Source organism: Canis lupus, chromosome 28 (assembly GCF_048164855.1).
Source record: "Canis lupus baileyi chromosome 28, mCanLup2.hap1, whole genome shotgun sequence".
Classification (NCBI taxonomy): Eukaryota; Metazoa; Chordata; class Mammalia; order Carnivora; family Canidae; genus Canis; species Canis lupus.
In genome coordinates this window covers 25148443-25172682 of record NC_132865.1, presented here as the reverse complement: position 1 = coordinate 25172682, position 24240 = coordinate 25148443, and the positions used below count along the sequence as shown (strand labels likewise).

Genomic DNA, 24240 nt, shown 5'->3' with positions numbered 1-24240 from the left:
GAGCCTGCTTCTCCCTCTGCCTGTGTCTCTGCCTCTGTGTGTGTGTGTGTGTCTCATGAATAAATAAATAAAATCTTAAAAAAAAAAAAACAAACAACAACCCTAAAACTAGGGACGCCCAGGTGGTTCGGCTGTTGAGCGTCTGCCTTCAGCTAAGGGTGTGTGACCTTGGAGTCCTGGAATCGAGTCCTGCATCAGGATCCCCACAGGAAGCCTGCCTCTCCCTTTGCCTATATCTCTGCCTCTCATGAATAATTAAAAAAAAAAAAAAAAACTAAAACAAAGAATATAGAAATAATTTAACAGGAAGTGTGTAAGAGCCAAAGGATGAAATTTTACTGAGTGACACAGAAGATCTGACTGACTGAACTTATGTTTCTGGATAAGAAGTTTCAGTACTACAAAGAAGATATATCTCCCCAAGTTAACTTTGTAAATTAACACACACAACACAATGCCAATCACCAAATAAACTTTTTTTTTTTTTTAATTTAATCAATGGGTTCTAAAGTCATGTAGAGATACAATAAGAAAATGTCTCAAAAAATTGACTGGCAGGGGTTGGGGACTTGCACTACAGAAATCAAAGTGTACTATAAAATTAAAATATTTTAAACAATTCAACACTAGATAATAAATAAATAGCTCAATGTTACTGTAAAGGAAACTCAAGCAGAATCATGTAGGATAAAACTGGAATTTCAAATTAATTGGGTAAGAAAGGATTCTGTTGGTTAGCTATGCAATCACATACTATACAGAAAAATCAATTTCAGATGAATTAAAGATCTAAATTCAGAAAATAAAAACAAAAATATGGGATGCCTGGGTGGCTCAGTGGTTTAGTGCACCGCCTTCAGCCCAGGGGCGTGATCCTGGAGTCCCGGGATTGAGTCCTGCATCGGGCTCCCTGCATGGAACCTGCTTCTCCCTCTGCCTGTGTCTCTGCCTCTCTCTCTGTGTCTCTGATGAATAAATAAAATCTTTAAAAAAATAAAAATAAAAATAAAAATATTAGAAAAATTTATTGGCAGAATATTTCTGTAATCTTGAGGTGGTAAAACCCATTCTTAGCAAGACAAAAACAGAATTCACAAAGAAAAAGACAGTATTTGGGACGCCTGGGTGGCTCAGCGGTTGAGCATCTGCCTTTGGCCCAGGGCATGATCCTGGAGTCCCAGGATCAAGTCCTGCATTGGGCTTCTTGTGAGGAGCCTGCTTCTCCCTTTGCCTATGTCTCTGCCTCTCTGTCTCTCATGAATAAATAAATAAAATCTTTAAGAAAAAAAAAAATAACAGAAAAAGACAATATTTGTTAAATTTTTTATGTGTGGTCAAATATCTGCTTGGAATAACATAAGCAAATGCTGAACAAAATGAAAACAAAACAAAAACGGACTAGAAAATAATATTTACATTACACTGAATAAGGGCTAGTTTCTTGATGTGAACAATCCTTGAAATAAGAACAAACAAATAAAAAAACTAAAAGGAAAAACAGGCAAAAGTCATGAATAGGCAATTTAGAAAAGTATAAATAGCCCCTGGTTATTCAGTTGGACCATGAAACTACCAATATTTAACCTACAAAAATAATGACTGCTGCCTGTGTTTTGACCCTGCCAGTGATCAAAGAAACACAAAATACAACAGTAAGAAATAATCCATCCAGTAAAGCAATATTAAACAAAGCACTGTGTATAAATTTTAAATGATCATACATTTTGATCGAAGTATTCCTTTTTCAAAAGTATTCTTTTAATAAATTGATCCTAAAGCGCTAAAAGATATCTATAACAAGAATGCTCCTCAGAGTAGTGTACATAAAAGAGCAAAAACTTGGAAATAATCTAAATGTTAGTATTAATAGGAGATTATTTAAATAAATTATGGACCATCAGAGTAATAAAATACAAACTGACATAAAATGGAAACTACAGAATTTGAAAGAGCAGATTATAAAACAGTAAGTACAGTGTGTTCCCATTTAGATTTTAAAACATGTATGCAGACATGCATGAACAATATTTAAGAAAAAAGAACACAACTCCTGCAGAGCAAAAAACACCATATCAAAGTCAAAAGACTTGACAAACAATAAAATGAGAGAAATTATTTGTAAAATATATCTCAGAATCCTAATATAAAAAGAATTCTTAAAAACTAAGGGAAAAAAAATCAAAGATAACAGAAAAATTAAAATCTGATAGAATGAACAAAAGATATGCAAAGATGATTCACTAAAAAAAAGAAATACAATGGCCCAAATATCTGATATAATATTTAATCTCACTGCCATAGAAATTCAAATTAAAACCAAACTAAGAAATGAAGAAGATGTAGTATATATACACAATGGAGTATTACTTAGCCCTAAAAAAGAATGAAATCTTGCCATTGCAACAACATGGATAGATCTAGAGGATATTACGTTAAGTGAAATAAGTGAGAAAAAGACAAATATATGATTTCACTCATATGTGGAATTTAAGAAATAAAACAAATGGACAAAGAAAAAAGAGACAAACATAAAACCAGACTCTTATTTAAATATGGAGAACTAATGGTTAACAGATGGTGAAATTGGTAAAAGGGATTAAGAGTACACTACAGGATGAGCCCTGAATAATGTATTGAATTGCTGAATCACTATACTGTACACCTGAAACTAATGTAACACTGAACATTAAATATACTAGAATTAAAAAAAATAGAGTAAGATAGATTTCTCACCTAACAGGCTGGCAAAATTTCAAAAGTTTAAATTCCACTGGCAATTACAGAGAAACAGGTACATTGCTGGTAAGAATGCAAAATGGTACAAATAAAAAATAAGACCGCAAAATGGTACAATATCTATGAAGGGAAATTCAGCAATAGCTAATTAATCTTCACATTCATTTACCACTTGACCCAGTAATCTCACTTCTATGAATCTTTCACCAAGATAAACCCCCACAAGTAAGAAACAATACAGATGTAAGGGGTTATTCACTGCAGCATTACTAGTAATAGCAAAACATTGGAAACAAACAAAGTTCCTGTTAGTAAGGGACTGGTTGAGTCAACTATGACATGTCCACATGATAGAGTATTATGCAGAGAGTGAGCCAAGAGAAAAAATAAGGAAAATCTCTATCAACCATCACCTAAAATAAAAGGATTTCTAGTAAATATTAGGTGAAAAAAAGGAAGACGAAAAAAGGGAGTAGACATAGTGTTTTGCCAAAAAGAAAGAGAAATAATGTTAAGTACCTGCTTGTTAGTCTGGGGGAAATTCACACACACACAAACACAAAACAAAGGATAAACTAAAAGCTAATGAAAGTGGCTACCTATGGAAACTAGGTCAGCAAAGGAAGGAATGGATGGAAGAATTCTGAATTAATGTTTTATATAATTTTTACTTTGATTCATGCAAGTGATCTTCAAATAAATAAAATTAAATCAATAAAAGTTAATACAGTTTGCTATTGTAAACTGTGTTATTGCATATAGCATAGCTATTATTTACTCTTAGTAGGACATACTCTAAATACACACATACAAAAGAATTTTGAACTTTAAATTAGTAAGTCGTTGCTGGTAATGGTACATTGTTGCTGAGAACTTGGGTTTTTAACTGGGGAAGAGAGAGATACAAATATGAAATATCAGAAGGATGAAGAGAAATCTAGTGGCACTGAATGTGAACTGGAACTATCAATATGAACTTGTGACTGTAGATCACCTTATTTCTGTACACTGGAAAGGCTAAGAAGTAATGACACCTCAGTAGCAATGAGTAGTACACCTAGTCTCTAAATACAACTGTCCACTAAGAACAAAAACTCCTTAAAGAAGTAACTGATTCAAGGTCAGAGGAAAGGGAAAGTTGAACATTTAACTTAAAACATCCTGCTGTTCCAGAAAAGAAGGAAATGCTCATAAGATAATAGATTACATCAGAAAGACAAAGGAGCTCGATTCCTATTGCCTAGATCAGGAACAAAGAATAATGGCAAATGATTAGAATACACTGAATAACAAAAGACTTCATGAGCTCACAGTGTTATTTTTTTTTTAAAGGAGAGGCGGTCTTGTCCATAGAAAAGTTGTCAATTAAAAAAAAAAAAAGTTGTCAATTAATGTTGAAATTATGAAATCACTATTTTTAACCAATGCAGCATCTAAGTAAATCAAGGATCATCAATGGATGCTAAAACCACTAAATGAATGGATCCTTCTATGATCTCAAAGTATTATTCTCCAATTATTTTATATTTCAGTTGATCCTTGAACAACACAGGGGTTAGGGGCACCAACCTGTGGTGTAGTTGAAAAGCTGTGTAATTTTTTGACTCCCCAAAACTTAACTAAGAGCCTACTGAAGCTCAGAAACCTTACTGATAACATATAGTTGATTAACACATATTTTTCATGTTGCATGTATTATATACTATAATTCTTATAATCAAGTAGACTAGAGAAAAATTAAGAAAATCAATGAGAAACTACATTCACAGGACTATATTTATGGGGAAAAAAATCCACATATAGTAGATCCATGCAGTTCCAATGCATGTCATTCGTTGAAATGTCAACTACAGTTATAAAGGGAAAAATGCTCCTTTACAATGAAGAGAGCTGGTCATCATCATCTTAACCAAGTGATCAAACATCACTAATAGGAGTAACTTGTTGTTATGCACCAATTAACATAACATGATGTATTAAGAAGTACCAACATTACCTATGCAGTATTCCTGTCAAATACATTTAAACTAATTCAGGAAACTGTCATATCAACTCAAAATGTGTAATATTCTACAAGATAATTTCATACTCTTTTAAAAAAAGGTAAATGTTATGAAGGGGCAAGAAGACTTGTTCTAAACTAAGGAGACCAAAGAGACAAAACCAAATGCAGCGAAAGTGTACTCAGATCAGGTCCCGCACTTAAAAAAGAAAAGGAAAAAAAAGATGTAAGAGAGACATTTTGGGAATTTGGGAACATTTTAAAATGTAGTATTTATATTAGATATTCTTGAAATAGTGTTAATTTTCTTAGGTGTGAAAATGAATTATGGTTATGTATGAGAATGCCTTTATTCTTAGAAGATATATGCTGAAGTATTTAGAAGTATCAAGATATACATAACCAATTTTTAAAAGGTTCAGCAAAGATGGGGAAAACTCACATATTTACATATACGAATGTATGTAGGTCCATTTAAAGACACATAAAATAAATGTTCCAAAATTCTTAACAACCAGTGAATCTAGAGAAAGGGCATACACAGGGGTTCACTGTACTGTTCTTTGGACTTTTCTCTAGGTTTGAAAATGCTCTAAGTAAAAAGTTGCATAAAAATGAGAGAAATTTCACTTCACACTCTGAATTAATATGTATTTGAGACTGGTAAAGTTTTTTGCAAAGGGCCAGTTAGTAAACATTTTAGGCTTTGAAGGCATATGGTCTGTTGCAACTACTCAGTTCTACTTTTGTAGTGCAAAGACAGCCAGTATAGGCAATACGTAAACAAATGAGCATGTGTTCCAAGAAAACATTTACAAAAACGGGCAATGGGCCAAATCTGGTTCATGGAATGTAATTTGCCATCCCCTTGGATATATTATTAAACTTTTAAAGAATGTATGGGTACATAATGCTCTTTCTTCCCTCATGTTAAGTTTATAGGGCTTTTGGGCCTTCGCTAGCACCCCGTAATTTATTTTATTTTGGAAGGGTTCCCACTATTCCCAGAACTATTAAGAGTGGTTCACCATACCTAAACTATTTGTACAAAAAATATGGTTTATGCTGAAAAGCAGCTTTCCTTGTGGAAATCTGAAATTTGGGCAGAAGGAGCCTACATAACTCTGGATACGGGTCTAATGAGCTGCCCTGATGTGGAAAAATTAAAAGCCTCCTGTGTGACTTCACTGGGAGAGGACTCCTTGAAGTATGCATCTGATTTCCTTTCAGGCATTGCCCCATATACCTTTTCTCTCTGATGATTTTTTTTTTAAAGATTTTATTTATTTATTCATGAGAGACACACAGAGAGGCAAAGACACAAGCAGAGGGAGAAGCAGGCTCCATTCAGGGAGCCTGACGTGGGACTCGATCCCGGGACTCTAGGATCATGCCCAGGGCTGAAGGCGGTGCCAAACTGCTGAGCCACCCGGGCTGCCCTCTTCCTGATGATTTTGTACTGTACCTTCACACAGTAAAAATTCTAGTGGTAAGTCTAACTATATGAGGAGTCCTGAGTCCTTCTAGTGAGTAACAAAACCCTGAGGTATCTTGGGGATCTTTGAGATACCTTATAATTTCTCTTTGTCATCTAGATATTTAATCAGTTGCAAAATCTTCTATTAAAAAAAAAAAGGTTTTATTCATTTATTCATGATAGACATAGAGAGAGAAAGAGAGGCAGAGACACAGGCAGAGGGAGAAGCAGGCTCCATGCCGGGAGCCTGACATGGGACTCGATCCCGGGACTCCAGGATCGCGCCCCGGGCCAAAGGCAGGCACTAAACCGCTGAGCCACCCAGGGATCCCAGCTGTAAAGTCTTCTTGATTTAACATGCATTATCTCACTTCTCATTCACGTTTTCGTCTCCATTTCCACTGTTTCTGTCGTACTGAGGATTCCATTACTGTACTGATTTCCTACTGTACTTTCTACTTCCCCACCTAGTTTCTTAAAACATAATTCTTTTTTTTTTTTTAATTTTTATTTATTTATGATAGTCACAGAGAGAGAGAGAGAGAGAGGCAGAGACACAGGCAGAGGGAGAAGCAGGCTCCATGCACTGGGAGCCCGATGTGGGATTCGATCCCGGGTCTCCAGGATCGTGCCCTGGGCCAAAGGCAGGCGCCAAACCGCTGCGCCACCCAGGGATCCCTTAAAACATAATTCTAATCATTCCACCTCTTAGTTTAAAAATCCTTAATGCTAATTCATTTTGTGATGGAATGAAGTCTAAAATCTTAAATCTTTAATTAGTAAGTTTGTTCAAGATTTCTTTAACCTTACTATTCTATGACATCACATACTTAATACGTCAGCCAAACCACATGTCATTTCCCAAACCACCCTCTCCTCTACACTTGAACCAAAAGTTTTCAATACATCAAATACCATCCCTAGACCTGTGTGAATCCAGTCTAATTTCAAGTATCATCTCCTACATGAAACTCTTCTGGTTCATTTTAACTAGAAATAATCACTTTTTCTCTGAATTTTATTAGGATGTTAGCTATTTCTATGTAATGGCACTTATTACTCTATACCTTATATTAGTCTTACATACATATATTCCAGAACCCCCTTCTTCCAGAGTAGGGTCTATCTTGGATTAACTTTTGTATCCTCCTACAGTGCCACACAACTGTAAGCACTTCCTTAGTATTTGCTGAATGAGAAGATAAAAAAAAAAGAGAAGGCAATCAGATGAATGCCTGGTTCTAGTGCTGCATTAAAGGAGAAAATATATTCTTAGAAATGATGTTATAAGTGGGAGTTAGGTATGGTGGAAACAGTATTATTCTCATTCAGGAGCCATATAGTACATTTAATCGTACATCTAAAAGTATATGTAGCAAGGTATTATGCTTAGTTCTGGGCAAGATGCTATGAACTAAATAAGCTTCAGTGGATTAGTCTCAAACCTAATCCTATCTATAAATAATACTATTTATGGAAAATGTGAGTTTAATTCCTAACAAACTTTAAGACATCTTTATAATATAATCCATAAGATAGGACTTGGCTCTATAACAACTATACCTTGGTTGTGATAATAAAGGTATAAAAAAGCACGATTTTTCTTAAAAAGACATGAATACTTAAAACCAAATCAAATTCAATATTTTCTAGTTTATCAAGTTTAGCACATTTAGGAGGATAAAGAATATACCTCTACCACGAAACACAAAAACAAAAAAATGAAATGGCATCAACTTTTAATGGGGTAGGGGAATAATGGATTTTTATAAAAGATTGTAACTGAACCTAGAGAAAAAAGAGAGTAACTCTTCTATAATGAAAGATATCTAAATATTTTTTCTATACACACACTCTAATTTGAGAAAGAGCTTATATTTTTGCTCCATACATTACATAAATAGCCTCCAAGTGAGATGAAGCATCAAAGACAGAAGAAATCAATTTTGAGTGAAATACACTACCTCCAACAACAATGTTCACCATTTCTTCTACAATGCTCTGTACGATGTCTTGTGGCTTTTCCTCACAGTCATGGTTTTCTCCATCATATAATATGTCATTTTTAGATAATGCTTTAAAAAAGAAAAATCCAAGGAAACATTATTTTGGCTTTTTCGGAAAACTTTACCAAACATTTAAAATTAAAAACTTTCTTAAAAATTAAGAATAAAAGAAAATCTGATACATGAAACTAGGAGCTATTATAAGTTAAACCTTCAAAATTCATAACTAAATCAAATTTAAAATATTTTATAAATTCAAGTCAATTTAAAAAATGATTCACTTGACAAACTACTAAATGATCATTCAACTTAAGTGGATTTTCTAGACTATTCCTTTAGGAGCCAAACATTTTAAAGTATTTTGAATGAAACATTTCTAACATATCTGAAACTCTTATAAGTATACATTAAGTGTAATTAAAGCCTACACTGATTAGCCCAGTTCATCAATAATAACAAGCTCGTCATTGTGCCTTAATATTTGTGAGATCCTTGAAGAAGAGAGACAGGGCTATCTGGGTATCCACCAGTACTTTCCAGCCCTTCCTTACTATTTTTCTTCCCCAAAAGAATCTACATATCCATTGTAAAACTCTATTTAATAAGTAAAAAAGAATTTGGTCCCCAATTTAACAATCAAAATGATTGAAAAGCCCATGAGAATTTCTGAACAGCATAAGAGAAAACTGATAAAATTTGACTTTCCAGAGTTAGCTTACAGATAAAAATAGGATTTCCATTGGGTTTTTTGAAATGCTGCAAATATCTAAGGAAGGTTCAACTAGCACTTTGAGATGCTTTGAGATCCAGGACCCTGTTCTGTTCTACTACTCCAAATGGCATCAGACTGCAAATGAGTTTATAGTGCTAACACACCCATCCCCCATTACTATAAAACACACTCCCATTACTATAAAAGGTAGTTATACTTTAAAAGAAGTATAGTTATACTATAAAAGAAGTTTATAGTGCTAAAATACCCATCCCCACACCCATTACTACCTATGATTCTGGCTTCCAGAAGCCTGTCCTCCCTATTGTTCACTGCTCCTATGTTTGCTATATTCTATAAAATACTGAATGCCACAAGGGGAATTTGATAAATAAGGAGACCAAATCAGTAAACTTATTTTATAAAAAATTCAAATACAGTAACACTTAGATTCTTCAGTGGAGTAAAAATATAAATGTTTGACAAAATATTTTTTCCATCATTCTTAGGCTTTTATATATTTTTTAAGATTTTATTTTTTAAGTCATTTCTATACCCAACATGAGGCTTAAACTTACAGTCTCAAGAGTCACAGATTCCACTGACTGAGCCAGCCAGGTGCCCCTAAGCTTTGTATTTTTGTGCTCTTATTGGCTAAAATGATCTAAAGTCTGAAAGTTAGTTCAACAAAACTTAAATATACACAGTCACTAATATGTGTATAAAATAACTAGTGAAATCAAGAGTCAATTCTCACACAAATTATCTAACAGAAATAGATTAGAATAACAGTAATATTTACTACATATAGGAAATCACTAGAGAAGCTAACTATTATGTCCAAAAAGTCACATAATTAATAAGTGACAGAGATGTAATTCAAAGCAGGTAATCTAACTCCGGAGCACTCTTAACCAATGCTTCTCAGGCAGAATTTTCCTTATCAGCTGCTGGGAGCAAACACCTATACTGCCAAAATAATCATTACTACGACACAGTGAATTATGTTTTATTTATAACTCTGTATCCTATAAAGTGACTCATACACAGTAGATGCTTCCATTCTATGGGTCTCAGCCCACGTTGTTTCTTCTGACAAAAAATTTCCTAACTAGAAAGGAGGTAAACTCAGGGGAGAAAAATTAGAGACGAAGACAAACAATGAGAGACTCCTAACTCTAGGAAGCAAACAAAGGGTTGCAGAAGGAGGTTGTCAGCTCTATTAGGGATTAGCTCTTTCAATCAGCCCTTTTATAAACTCGCAGTAAAAGCAGGTAAAATTCTGGCAAGGGCAGACTAGAAAAATGTAAATCACATAACAATACAGATTTACTATTAGCCTGAGTACTGTGTGTACTTGAGTATTAGCTTGGATTTATGGAAATTATCCCTTTTAAAATAAAGAATAAAGCACTATGAAAAATAGTGAAAAGGCATCCAATCATGCCACTGCTGATGTTCATGTCAGTATTGTTATATAAAAAAAGATGTGTGGTTAAAAAAAAAAAAATCCAGAGCTGAAAATATATTACAGAAGTCTCTTCTCAAAGAAAAATACAGAATTCAGATAAACTGTTACTAAGCCCTAACCATCCTACCTCTACGCAAACAGAGTGAATAGGCAAGAGAATTTCCGTCATTTTTTGACACCAATCTAAGAAGGAACAAAGGGAACAACCCAACTCCCTGGAGGTTTTATAGAACAGCTAAAGCTCAAAATAATGTTTGGGGTGAAAGATGACTTCATGTGATTATTTTTAGAGAAATAAATTAGTACAATAAATAAATGTAATTTAATTTTTTGTTATCTCGTAACCCACTTTTAAAAAAGATTTTATTTATTTGAGAAAACAGAGAGTGCTTGAAGATGGAAGAGTGGAAGGTGGGGGGAGAAAAAAGGGGAAAGATCTCAAGCAGACTCCATGCTGAGCATGGAGTTAATTCAGGGTTTCTTCTCAGGAACTTGAGATCATGACCAGAGTCAAAACCAAGAATCGGTGGCTTAATGGACTGAGCCACTCAGGTGTCCCACTCTTTTCTTATAAATAAATTTACTTAGAAAAATACTATCAGAGAACATCTCAATTTCAGTGACTGCTACACATCAGGATGTAAAAATACTTTCGCATGTCAGGTGGTTACTCAAAAGATTTCTTTTCATATTTAATTTTAGTACTTTATAGACTATAATATTTTCCCAAACCAGTAACATTTTGATGCCCTCAAACTTTCATATTCCAGAAAACCTTACTAAAAAAATAGGTCGTTGGTCACTATGAAGCTAATTTTAAGAAGAAAACTGAAGTTCCTGTATCACATGCTAGCAGACATTTATGACCCCCTCTAGTAATATATTTATCTCCTCCAAGACAAGTCTGTAAATCATACTACTCATGAGATGCTAATGAATGCACACTATTATTAATAAATGTCTTATGTGTTGTAGTCAATTAACTTCGCCATGTAGGATGGAAAAATTCACATTAACATAATGTGTCTGATATTCATTAAGTCATATTACCCTTTCCACATTTCTTTCCCAAATATCCATGCCTACACTCTTCCCTTAACACACGCCCCACAACCCCTTCTCAAAAAGATTACTTTCAGCTGCAGTTGCCTGATCAGCTTCAGTCTGTTCATTTTCTGCACTGGAAATATCAGATCCATTTTCAGGTTCTGTGTCATCCTGAAGGCTTTTATCCACATCATTTGTATGGGAATCAAGGTCCCCTTCATGTTCTTGGGACATGTGATCAACAGTTTGAGGTGGCAAATATCTAAGTTGAGGTGATTCGGGCTCATGATGGCTTACTGGAGACTGTAAAAGATGATGATGCTGCCGATGCCTTTCTTTTTCCATTTGTTTGGCTTCCTGCAACTGCAAAGAAATAGAATAATTTCTAATAATAGTAAAATAAGTTGTTTAAAATTTGGAGGTATCATATTCAACTATAAACCCTTTATATATAAGGTACCACTTTGTCCATCAGAAGAAAAAATATAAAATATACTAAAAACACACAAAAACAAGTAATAGTGGTTACTTCTTAGAGCAATGGAAATTGGCACATAAGGATAGAGATAGAAGTCTTTCAGTATATATCTTCTCTTCACTATTTTTGGTGTTTCAATCATGTGAATGTATAACCTAAACAAAATTTAAAAACCAAAATAAATTTTAATAGCTTCAGACTAATAATTGGATTATTGCCAATAGTGGATTTTCCTAAAATCAAAGTTTCACTAAGGAAGGGAAAAAGTAGACGGGGAAATAAAACAGATTCATTTTTACTAATATATACAGAAACAAAATCTAGATACACAAGAAAGCAGTTAATAATAATAGTTACCTATAGGGGGTAGGGAGTCAGAAATGACCAAATTAGAAACAAGAGGGAGGAAACTGTCAGTGTAACATATTATTATGTCATGTTGTCAAATGTCTTTTTAATTAAAAATAATAAAACTGCATTTAATAAATAAAACAGCAATGAGTACTTCTATGTCTCTGCTCAGTCATCTTAATAAGGATGAAAAACCTTTATTGACAAATATCTGTGTTTTATTTTAGGATACTTGTCATACAATACCACCTATAAAACTAGCTTACTTACAAGATGCTAAAACAGTAATGATCAAGATCACAGGGTTTCACATTTTTTTTTAGCACTTTATTGCTTTTAGACACATCTCTTTTGGTCCTCATGGCCTAATAAGAATGATTCTCAGAATTAATTTCCATAAAGGTAAACACTTTACTGTGCCAAATATGAACATTTCATATTTCTTAGTAATATTCCAGTTTATGTGAAAATATGAGTTTATAAAATCAATCTAAATTGAAATATTTTAATACTTAAAGTGTAGGAATAACCTTATAATACACATGATCTAACTTCTGTATTTTATAGATAAGGAAACTGACGGGCATAGTTAGATGCACAGTTGGAATTGGAACAGAATTTTCAGACCAATACTTTAGCACATTCATGAGAAAGTCAATTTCCAAACTAGCAGTGAAGAACCTATGACTTATAATCCACTCCCACCCTCAGTCTAAACTTTCAACAGGTTGGCACTATGGTTTAGTAGAGGAAACACATGCTTTGGAATCACAGACAAGCATGGTGTTGAATTCTAGTTTTATTTAATCCAGTGTCATAGAAACTCTAAAAATATCCTTTAAAAAAAGAAATGTGGGCAGCCCCGGTGGCTCAGCAGTTTAGCGCAGATTTCAGCCCAGGGCATGATCTTGAAGACCCGAGATTGAGTCCCACGTCAGGCTCCCTGCATGGAGCCTGCTTCTCCTCTGCCTGTGTCTCTGCCTCTCTCTCTCTCTCTCTCTGTGTCTCTTATAATAAATAAAATAATAAAATAATAAATAAATAAATAAATAAATAAATAAATAAATAAATAAATAGTTATTGCATGAAAACAAACCTTTAAGCATTTTCTATATACTTCTATACTTTCTAGGCCAGGGTTTCTCAGTATCAGTGCTACTGACATTTTAGATCAGATAATTCTTTATTGTGGAGAGGGGCTGTCCTGTGTACTGCAGGGTATTCAGCAACATCCCTATCATCTACTAAACTTATATTAAGTACAATGTCAGATCCTGGATTGAATCTTGAAACAAAATAAAGGACATGTGTAGGAAAATTGGTGAAATTCAAGTAGGTTCTGTAGTTTATTTAACACTAATGTGTGTCAATTCCTCCTTCTGATTATTATAATATGGTTATAAAAAATGCTGATATTTAAGGAAAAGAGGGGTAAAGGAGAGCTCTCTGTAATTCTGAAGTTTAAAATCAGTTCCAAAAAAAGTTAGAGGTTGATTTGTAATTATGAAGACCTGAACAATTTAAAAATATGTATAAATGATTCTTTAGCTGATCTCTTACTCCCTCAAATGTATTTCCACAATATAGATACATAATTTTTTGAGGACTTAATGACTAAATAATTTTATAGCAGAAGAGATCAAATTAGGTAGTTTTATATCTACATTAAACTCATCTAAGTTTGAGTACAATAAAAATATTATCAATTCATAAACACTTCCATGAGGATGATGACAATAAATGTCTTTCAAATTCTACTTGTGAACAACTAAAAATATGTTTGAAATTCCAAAGTCAGGGGCACCTGGGTGGCTCAGTGGTTGGGCGTCTGTTTTTGGCTCATGTCATGATCCCGGGGTCTTGGAATTGAGTTCCACACATCAGGTTCCCCATAGGGAGCCTGCTTCTCCCTCTTCCTATGTCTCTGCCTCTCTCATGAATAAATAGATCAAAAGAAAGGAAGATCGAAAGAAAGGAAAATCGAAAGAAAGGAAGGAAAGGAAAGGAAGAAAGAAGAAAGAAAGAAATTAATTCCAAAGTCAAACAAGTCAGTAAACCTCAAAACAAAGCAAAATAATGCCACAGATCTCAAGCAGAACTGTAAGGGAAAACATTCTTCTCTGTAAGCCAAAAGATTTCACTGTAATTTCCCTATAAACTCTTTTCTCTCGTTTTAAAAAATATTTTATTTATTTATTCACGACAGATACAGAGAGAGAGGTAGAGACACAGAGGGAGAAGCAGGCTCCATGCAGGGAGCCTGATGTGGAACTCAATCCTGGAACTCCGGGATCACACCCTGAGCCGAAGGCAGACGCTTAACCGCTGAGCCACCTGGGCATCCCTATAAACTCGTTTCTGTATTTGATGCCTGTGGTATTCTTTACAATCTCTCTTTCTTAATACTTACCGCTTGGTTTTCCATGCGTGCAAAGATAACATTTAGCATCTGAGTAAGAGTAGCTTTGGCTGTTGTCTGATTGATGAGATTTTTGCTTGCTAGATAGATATTGTAACATGTTCTCACAGCTTGCAGTACAGTTCCTTCATGAATTTCTATGTGTTGAGATGTTACTGCAGTAAGTAAAGCCTTTAAAAAGAAAGACACAGTTGAAGCAATTTTCTACATCCAGAGTTTTAGCACAAAAATATGAATATTTTTATAATTTAAGCTTTCAGACACCAGTACACAATTTTCAGTATACACCAAAAGAATTTCTACCAGCCTTGAATACATATCATCACCTGGCAGTAATTTCCAAATAATCCAAACCCAACTATAGAAAACTATTCAATTAAATTGTTTCAGCCCAAGTTTCATCTTAATAAAAAGATTACTTAGTTTCTTAAAATGCACAGCACTAACTCTGTTGCAGCAGAACACAGATATGCTTCATATGACATATCTGTTGAATGAGACTGTCAACTTTGGAAGATACATTTTCTTATTCACTCCCAAATTTTTCTGAGATATTTCTTACAGCTCAATAAATGTACTGCTGTTGTTGTTGAAGAGGTTTACAAATAGAATAAAGTTTTAAAATATCAGATTAAATTGGAGTAAAGCATTTAAAATCATCCTAAGTGAATCTTTCAATAAAGTCAATAGCTTTAACTTACGTGAATGTTCATACATTAGGGTAACTTGCAATTTCTCAAGAGCAAGAACTCCTTTTTCTTTCCTTTTATGTTGTATAACAAAAGCTATGCAGAGTCAGCACTAAGTATATGCTAAATAAACCATGAGTGATAAGAAATTGCAAATGATAGGCCAATTGATTAGGCAGCTTTTTTTAGAATAAAGATATGACTTGTGAAGTAAATACAGCTATGAAACGGAAAGGCTCAGAAGGGCTATATTCACATACGAAAAATACTTTATACATGTAAATGATTTCGAAAGTACTAAAAGCATAGGAAAATTTTACTGATTTACAAATATATCACCAAAACCATTTAGCAGTCACCTTAAGAATTCAAAACATATAAGAGACTGAAAAAACAACTGAGTGACTTTTCTTTTAAGGAGTTTAATCATCCAGGTAAGTTACAGCACAAAGATTGGCTGAGTAGGTACAGCAGATGAATAGGTACAAGGGAATCTGGAAAGCCGGTGCACAAATAGAGGGCAGACTATAAGGGGTCTAGAAAAGTACAAAAGAAAGTATAGGGGTCACAGGGACCATCACATGGGCCCTAAAACTCAAAAGATGGAATATATACAGCAAACATTTCAGAAACTGAAAAACTCTGGGAGACTCTGAGGGCCCACTGGACATATAATCTTCTAGATGATAATCAACAAAATCTCCTCAAATGGTATCTAAAAAGCAACTAAAAGACCTCAACTACAGCTGGAAAGCACATAAAATGACCTTTCTAAATATTTCTAAGATAAATAGCTTCAGATTTTAAAAAATAGAGATTGTGAATGACAAATTCACTATATAATCAATTACCTTTATTATTTGCAATTGAACGCCTTCATCTGTTTGAGGACCCTGGAAACAGCCACAAATTGTTTCAATAATTCTATCAATTAATTTTTTGCCTGGTGTTGTACTATCTGGAGCATTACCAGTCAAGTGACCATAAGCAATAAGTTTCTGAAATTGAAAAACAAAGATCCTAATTAAACTAATACATATATGCTAATTAAATATACATTAAAACTATAGTGTATAATTGAATATACATGAAACCTTTCATATAAAAACATTAAAGTAAAATCAAAGCCAAGGCTATACCAAACTTTCATGAAAAAAACTTTATTAGCTACAAACACATAAAATTATTTACATTCATAATAACCACAGAAACATAATAACCACAATAAAACAATCAGGCAACATTTTGAGAAAGCCAAGCCTTAGACCTTGTCTCTGATGAATGAGAGTAGCTTACTGCTTTCTATTTAATCACTATTGATACTGCTTTTGTGAAAGTTGTATTATCACATTTAAATGGGCAAGATGGCAGAAGAGTAAGGGTCCTCAACTCACCTGGTCCCACCAACTTACCTATATAACTTTCAAAACATCCTGAACACCTACGAATTCGACCTAAGATTTATTTTTTTATTTTTTTTGACCTGAGATTTAAAGAGAACAGCCGGAACGCTACGGAGGGAAGGGTTTTGGCTGCTAGCAGGGTAGGAAGGCAGAAAAAATAAAATAAAAAAAAAAATCAAGCAGGGGAGCGGCACCAAGAGAAACTAGGCTAAAGCCAGGTGACAAAAGCGTCCAGGACAGGAAAGCCCAGGCCTGGAGAAGCGGGAACTTTAAAAATCCACAAACTGTGGACCAATCTCAGTAAAGGGCTGGAGCAAGAAGCTGGCAGGGCATTTGGGAGAAGCCAGTCGGTTAGGTGGGCCGGCTCCAAAGAGAGATGTCTGTGCCCTGCTGCCTTCGGAAGCCGCGGCCACTGGGAACACAATTTCAACAGCATAGGGCCCTGGATCCCAGGGTGCTGAGCAAAGTCCACAATCCTGTGTTCCCCCTGGGACAGGCGGAAGCGGGGAGGGCACAGGACAGCGAGAACTCTGCCACTGGGCGCCCTGCAAGCTGTGCAAATCAGTGCACCCATGTACCCATGCCAGGCTGGGAACATTTAGGCCAGTGCGGACTGAAAGACTACATTAGTTACTAGTGGGGAGACGACTCCAGAGCTGGAATTCTGGCTGCCACCATTGTTGTTTTTCCTCGTTTCACCTTGTGCTTGGGGAAAGGCGGGCTGCCAGGGAACAAAGGCTTCACCCGGCAAACAGCTCCCACTGAGCCTTGCACCTGGCAGGGGTGAGGCATCTCCACCCAAGCACACACACCTGAGATTCAGTACAGCAGACTGCTCCCCCAGAACCCAGAAGACCAGCTTGAAGAACCAGGGAAGAGCAAGTTCTTGACCAAAGATAACTGGAAAGCTCCAGGGGAAGTTGAGCAATTTATAATATATAGAACTAGAGGGTACCTCTCCTTTTTTTTTCCCCCCCTTTTTCCAGTACAACTCATTTTTATATCAGGCTAAAAATTTCCAATATTTTTTTCCTCTTTTCCCACCTTAACTACATTATTTTACAACTTCTTCATTTTTAAGTTTCCTTTTTGACTTTCATATTTCTACAATTACTTGTCTTAGATATATTTTCCACTTCTAGATTCCCTGCAACATACTCAATTTAATTTTGGGAGATATACAGCATATTTTTTTTGTTTTGTGTTGTGTTCACTGCCTCACCTTCTAAAACATGATCAGCATGCACCCTGAACCAAGTGGAATACCGTGCTGGTTTATTCTGTGAGATATTCTCTCTTCATTCCCATTCTGCCCCCCTCTTTTATCTTGTTTATGTTTTGGTGGTCAATGTTGGGGCTTTCTACAAGTATTGCTAGTTTATATAAATTTGGGACTGAGCATCTTCTAACATACAGAACTTAATACACTCAGAACCAAGAGGATCACCCTCTAGGACCGCTCTCGCCACTACAACTTCCTCACCACCACCATCTCCTAGTTCCTCTCCCTTTTTTTTTTTCCTTTTCTCTTTCTTTTTTTTCTTCTTCTTTGGGATTCTTGGCCTTTTATTTTTCACTACTTTGTTTTAAAATTTGTTTTTCACTTGTAGTCCTTTTGTTTTATTTTGTTCTAATCTTTGTTTTCATTTTCTGATCTCTGACCTTGTCAGAATCAATCTAGGGTGAAATTTACTTAGGTCGTGGTTGATATTCTTGACTCAGCCGGCTCATACAGCCACTCTGCACGGAGTAAAGTGACTAGAAGGAAGAATTCACCACAAAAGAAAGAAGCAGAAACAGTACTCCCTGCCACAGAGTTACAGAATATGGATTACAATTCGATGTCAGAAAGCCAATTCAGGGCACAACTATAAAGCTACTGGTGGCTCTTGGAAAATGCATAAAAGATTCAAGAGACTTCATGACTGCAGAATTTAGATCTAATCAGGCCAAAATTTAAAATCAATTAAATGAGATACAATCCAAATTGGATGTCCTAACGACAGGGTTAATGAGGTGGAAGAAAGTGTGAGCGACATAGAAGACAACTTGATACAAGGAAGGAAGGTGAGGAAAAAAGAGAAAAACAATTAAGAGACCATGAGGAAAGGTTAAGGGAAATAAATGATAGCCTCAGAAGGAAGAATCTAGATATAATTGGGGTTCCAGAAAACACTGAAAGAGACAAGGGCCAGAAAGCATATTTGAACAAATCATAGCTGAGAACTTCCCTAACTTGGGGAGGGAAACAGGCATTCAGATCCAGGAGATCTAGATGTTCCTCCCCCCAAAAAAAACAAAAACCGTTCAACACCTCGACATTTAATAGTGAAGCTTGCAAATTCCAAAGATAAAGAGAAAATCCTTAAAGCAGCAAGAGACCAGAGATTCTTAACTTATATAGGGAGAAATAACAGATAAATAGCAGACTTCTCCACAGAGACCTGGCAGGCCAGAAAGGGCTGGCATAATATATTCAGGGTACTAAATGAGAAGAACATGCAGCCAAGAATGCTTTATTCAATAAGGCTCTCATTCAGAATAGAAGGAGAGATAAAGAGCTTCCAAGATAGGCAGAAACTGAAAGAATATGTGACCACCAAACCAGCTCTGTAAGAAATATTAAGGGGGACACTGAAAAAGAAAGAGGAAGCCCAAAGAAATAATCCACAAGAACAGGGACTGAGGGATGCCTGCGTGGCTCAGCAGTTGGGCACCTGCCCCTGGCTCAGGGTGTGATCTCGTGGTCTCAGGATGGAGTCCCACATCAGGCTCCTTGCCTGGAGCCTGCTTCTCCCTCTGCCTATGTCTCTGCCTTTCTCTCTGTGTCTTTCATGAATAAATAAATAATATCTTAAAAAAAAAAAAAGAACAGGGACTGAATAGGTATTACGATGACACTAAATTCGTATCTTTCAATAGTTACTCTGAACGTGAATGGGCTAAATGATCCCATCAAAAGATGCAGGGTTTCAGACTGGATAAAAAAGCAAGACCCATCTATTTGCTGCCTATAAGAGTCTCATTTTAGACCTAAGGACACCTTCAGCCTGAAAATGAAAGGGTGGAGAACCATTTAACATTCAAATGGTCCTCAAAAGAAAGCTGGGGTAGCAATCCTCATATGAGATAAAGTTTATCCAAAAGACTGTTCGTTAGAATGAAGAGGGACACTATATCATACTTAAAGGATCTATCCAACAAGTAAACCTAACAATCATGAATATTTATGCCCCTAATGTGGGAGATGCCAAGTATATCAATCAATTAATAACCAAAGTAAAAACATACTTAGATAATACAGTAATAGTAGGAGACTTTGACATGGCACTTTCTGCAAATGACAGATATTCTAAGCACAACATCACCAGAGAAACAAGGGCTTTAAATGATACACTGGACCAGAGGGATTTCACAGATATTTACAGAACTTTATATCTGAACACAACTGAATACACATTCTTCTCAAGTGCACAATGGAACTTTCTCCAGAATAAACCACATACTGAGTCACAAATCAGGTCTCAACTGATACCAAAAGATTGGAATTATCTCCTGCATATTTTCAGACCACAATGCTTTGAAACTAGAACTCAATCACAAGAAGAAATTTAAAAGGATTTCAAACACGTGGAGGTTAAAGACCATCCTGCTAAAAGATGAATGGGTCAACCAGGAAATTAGAGAAGATTTAAAAAGATTCAGGCAAACTAATGAAAATGAAGATACAACAGTTCAAAATCTTTGGGATACAGCAAAAGCAATCCTAAGAGGGAACATCTTACATTGCAATACAAGCATCCCTCAAAAAACTGGAAAAAACTCAAATACACAAGCTAACCTTGCACCTAAAGGAACTGGAGAAAGAACAGCAAATAAAACCTACACCAAGCAGAAGAAGAGAGAGAATAAAGATTCGAGCAGAACTCAATGAACTAGAGACCAGAAGAACTGTAGGCAAGATCAACAAAACCAGGAGTTGGTTCTTTGAAAGAATTAGTAAGATGGATAAATCATTAGCCAGCCTTATAAAAAGAAAAAAGACTCAAATTAATAAAAGCATGAATGAAAGAGGAGAGATCACAACCAATACCAAGGAAATACAAACAATTTTTAAAACGTATTACGAGCAGCTATATGCCAATAAATTAGGCAATCTAGAAGAAATGGATGCATTTCTGGAAAACCAAAAATTACCAAAACTAGAACAGGAAGAAATAAAAAACCCGAAGAGGCCAATAACCAGGGAGGAAATTGAAGCAGTCATCAAAAACCTCCCAAGACACAAAAGTCCAGGGCCAGATGGCTTCCCAGGGGAATTCTATCAAACGTTTAAAGAAGAAATAATACCTATTCTACTAAAGCTGTTCCAAAGGATAGAAAGGGACGAAATACTTCCAAACTCGTTTTATGAGGCCAGCACCACCTTAATTCCAAAACCAGACAAAGACCCCACCAAAAAGGAGAATTATAGACCAATATCTCTGATGAACACAGATGCAAAAAATCTCAACAAGATATGAGCCAATAGGATCCAACAGTACATTAAGAAGATTATTCATCACAGCCAAGTGGGATTTATTCCCCGAGATGCAAGGCTGGTTCAACACTCGTAAAATAATCATCGTGATAGATCACATCAACAAGAGAAAAAACAAGAACCATACGATCCTCTCAATAGATGCAGAGAATGCATTTGACAAAATGCAGCATTCATTCCTGATCAAATCTCTTCAGAGTATAGAGATAGAGGGAATATTCCTCAGCATCTTAAAAGCCATCTATGAAAAGCCCACTGCAAATATCATTCTCAATCGGGAAAAACGGAGAGCCTTTCCCCTAAGATCAGGAACACGACAAGGATGTTCACTCTGAATAACCACTGTTATTTAACATAGTACTAGAAGTCCTAGCCTCAGCAATCAGACCACAAAAAGAAATAAAAGGCATTCATTGTCAAAGAAGAAGTCAAACTCTCCCTCTTCGCAGATGACACGATACTGTTACATGGGAAAACTCAAAAGACTGCACCCCAAGATTGCTAGAACTCATACAGCAATTGGGCAATGTGGCAGGATATAAAATCAATGCCCAGAAATCATTGGCATTTCTATACACTAACAATGAGACAGAAGAAAAAAGAAATTAAGGAGTCAATCCCATTTACAATTGCACCCAAAAGCATAAGATTCTTTGGTTAGAAATAAACCTAACCAAAGAGGTAAAGACTCTATACCCTAGAAACTACAGAACACTTCTGAAAGAAACTGAGGAAGACACAAAGAGATGGAAAAATATTCCATGCTCATGGATTGGAAGAATTAATATTGTGAAAATGTCAGTGCTACCCAGGGCAATTTACACGTTTAATGCAATCCCTATCAAAATACCATGGACTTTCTTCAGAGAGTTGGAACAAATCATCTTAAGATTTGTGTGGAATCAGAAAAGACTCCAAATAGCCAGGGGAATACTGAAAAAAGAAAACCCAGAGCCGGGGGCATCACAATGCTGGATTTCAAGTTGTAGTACAAAGCTGTGATCATCAAGACAGTGTGGTACTGGCACAAAAACAGACACATAGATCAGTGGAACAGAATAGAGAACCCAGAAATGGGTGCTCAACTCGATGGTCAACTAATATTTGACAAAGCAGGAAAGAGTATCCACTGGAAAAAGGAAAGTCTCTTCAATAAATGGTGCTGGGGAAAATTGGACAGCTATGTGCAGAAGAATGAAACTAGACCCATTCTCTTACACCATACACAAAGATAAACTCAAAATGGATGAAAGATCTAAACGTGAGACAAGAATCCATCAAAATCCTAGAGGAGAACACAGGCAACACCCTTTTTGAACTTGGCCACAGCAACTTCTTGCAAGATACATCTATGAAGGCAAATGAAACAAAAGCAAAAATGAACTACTGGACTTCATCAAGATAAAAAGCTTCTGCACAGCAAAAGAAACAGTCAACAAAACTAAAAAGACAACCTACAGAATGGGAGAAGATATTTGCAAATGACCTATCAGATAGAGGGCTAGTATCCAAGATCTATAAAGAACTTATTAAACTCAACAGCAAAGAAACAAACAATCCAATCATGAAATGGGCAAAATACATGAACAGAAATTTCTCCAAAGAAGACATACACATGGTCAACAAGCACATGAGAAGATGCTCCGCATTACTTGTCATCAGGGAAATACAAATCAAAACCACAATGAGATACCACCTCACACCAGTGAGAATGGGGAAAATTAACAAGACAGGAAATAACAATTGTTGGAGAGGATGTGGAGAAAGGGGAACCCTCTTGCACTATTGGTGGGAATGTGAACAGGTACAGTCAATCTGAAAAACTGTGTGGAGGTTCCTCAAAGAGTTAAAAATACAGCTACCCTACGACCCAGAAATTGCACTACTGGGGTTTTACCCCAAAGATACAGATGCAGTGAAAAGCCAAGACACCTGCACCCCAATGTTTATAGCAGCAATGTCCACAATAGCCAAACTGTGGAAGGAGCCTCAGTGTGCATCGAAAGATGAATAAAGAAGATGTGGTATATGTATACAATGGAATAATGGAATATTATTCAGCCATGAGAAACGACGAATACCCACCATTTGCTTTGACGTGGATGGAACTGGAGGGCATTATGCTGAGTGAAGTAATTCAATCGAAGAAGGACAATCATTACATGGTTTCACTCATATGGAGAACATAAAAAATAGTGAAAGAGATAATAGGAGAAAGGAGAGAAAATGAGTGGGAAAAATCAGAGAGTGACAAAACATGAGAGACTCCTAAGTCTGGGAAACGAATACAGCATAGTGGAAAGGGAGGTGGGTGCGGGGATGGGATAACTGGGTGACAGGCACTGAGGGGGGGCAATGGACGGGATGAGCACTAGGTGTTATGCTATATGCTGGCAAATCGAACTCCAATAAAAAAATATATAAAAGAATAAATAAATAAACTTCTAGAAGATTAAAAAATAATAAAAAATAAATAAATGACTCAAAATCTCTTTCCACATCAGATCTGTGAAAATGCAGAAAATCCAATTTCCATGCACTGGCTATAATAAATCATAGATCATAGATTTATTCATTCATCAGCCATTATAGCCCTGAAAGCCATAGATACCATAATTTTAATTTTTCAAAGACAAGTCACAAATCAAATGAATTTCATCTCTCTTCCCAAAAAAATCATATGAATATAGTCTTTTCCTAGCCACTGAATTGTCAGTTCAATAGGTATAATTTCCCAAACAGTGAAAACACCTGAAAAGAGAAAGACCCCTCCCATCTGGAAGTTTTACATATATCTTAAAAGAATACTGTGTGTCTCTGTGTGTGTGTAAATAAAATAGGATGAAAGATTTAAGGAATTTTTCTGACATAAATAAAAATCAGAGCTACAGTCCAGCAGTGAATATAAA

General features: G+C 35.6%; 1 protein-coding gene across 5 annotated transcripts in view; it reads right to left on the bottom strand.

The window, feature by feature from the left end:
* ARFGEF1 (ARF guanine nucleotide exchange factor 1) overlaps nt 1-24240 on the bottom strand; it is a 140120-nt gene that overhangs the window by 69840 nt on the left and 46040 nt on the right. For 3 of the 5 annotated variants that reach the window (XM_072804345.1, XM_072804346.1, XM_072804349.1), the window contains 5 exons: nt 16240-16386; nt 14691-14870; nt 11538-11814; nt 8180-8290; nt 7303-7404 (listed from right to left, as the gene is read on the bottom strand). In XM_072804345.1, the coding sequence (XP_072660446.1) occupies nt 7303-7404; nt 8180-8290; nt 11538-11814; nt 14691-14870; nt 16240-16386 (817 nt within the window). The remainder of the gene's footprint in view (nt 1-7302; nt 7405-8179; nt 8291-11537; nt 11815-14690; nt 14871-16239; nt 16387-24240) is intronic. The other 2 variants (XM_072804347.1, XM_072804348.1) reach the window with 1 other exon arrangement.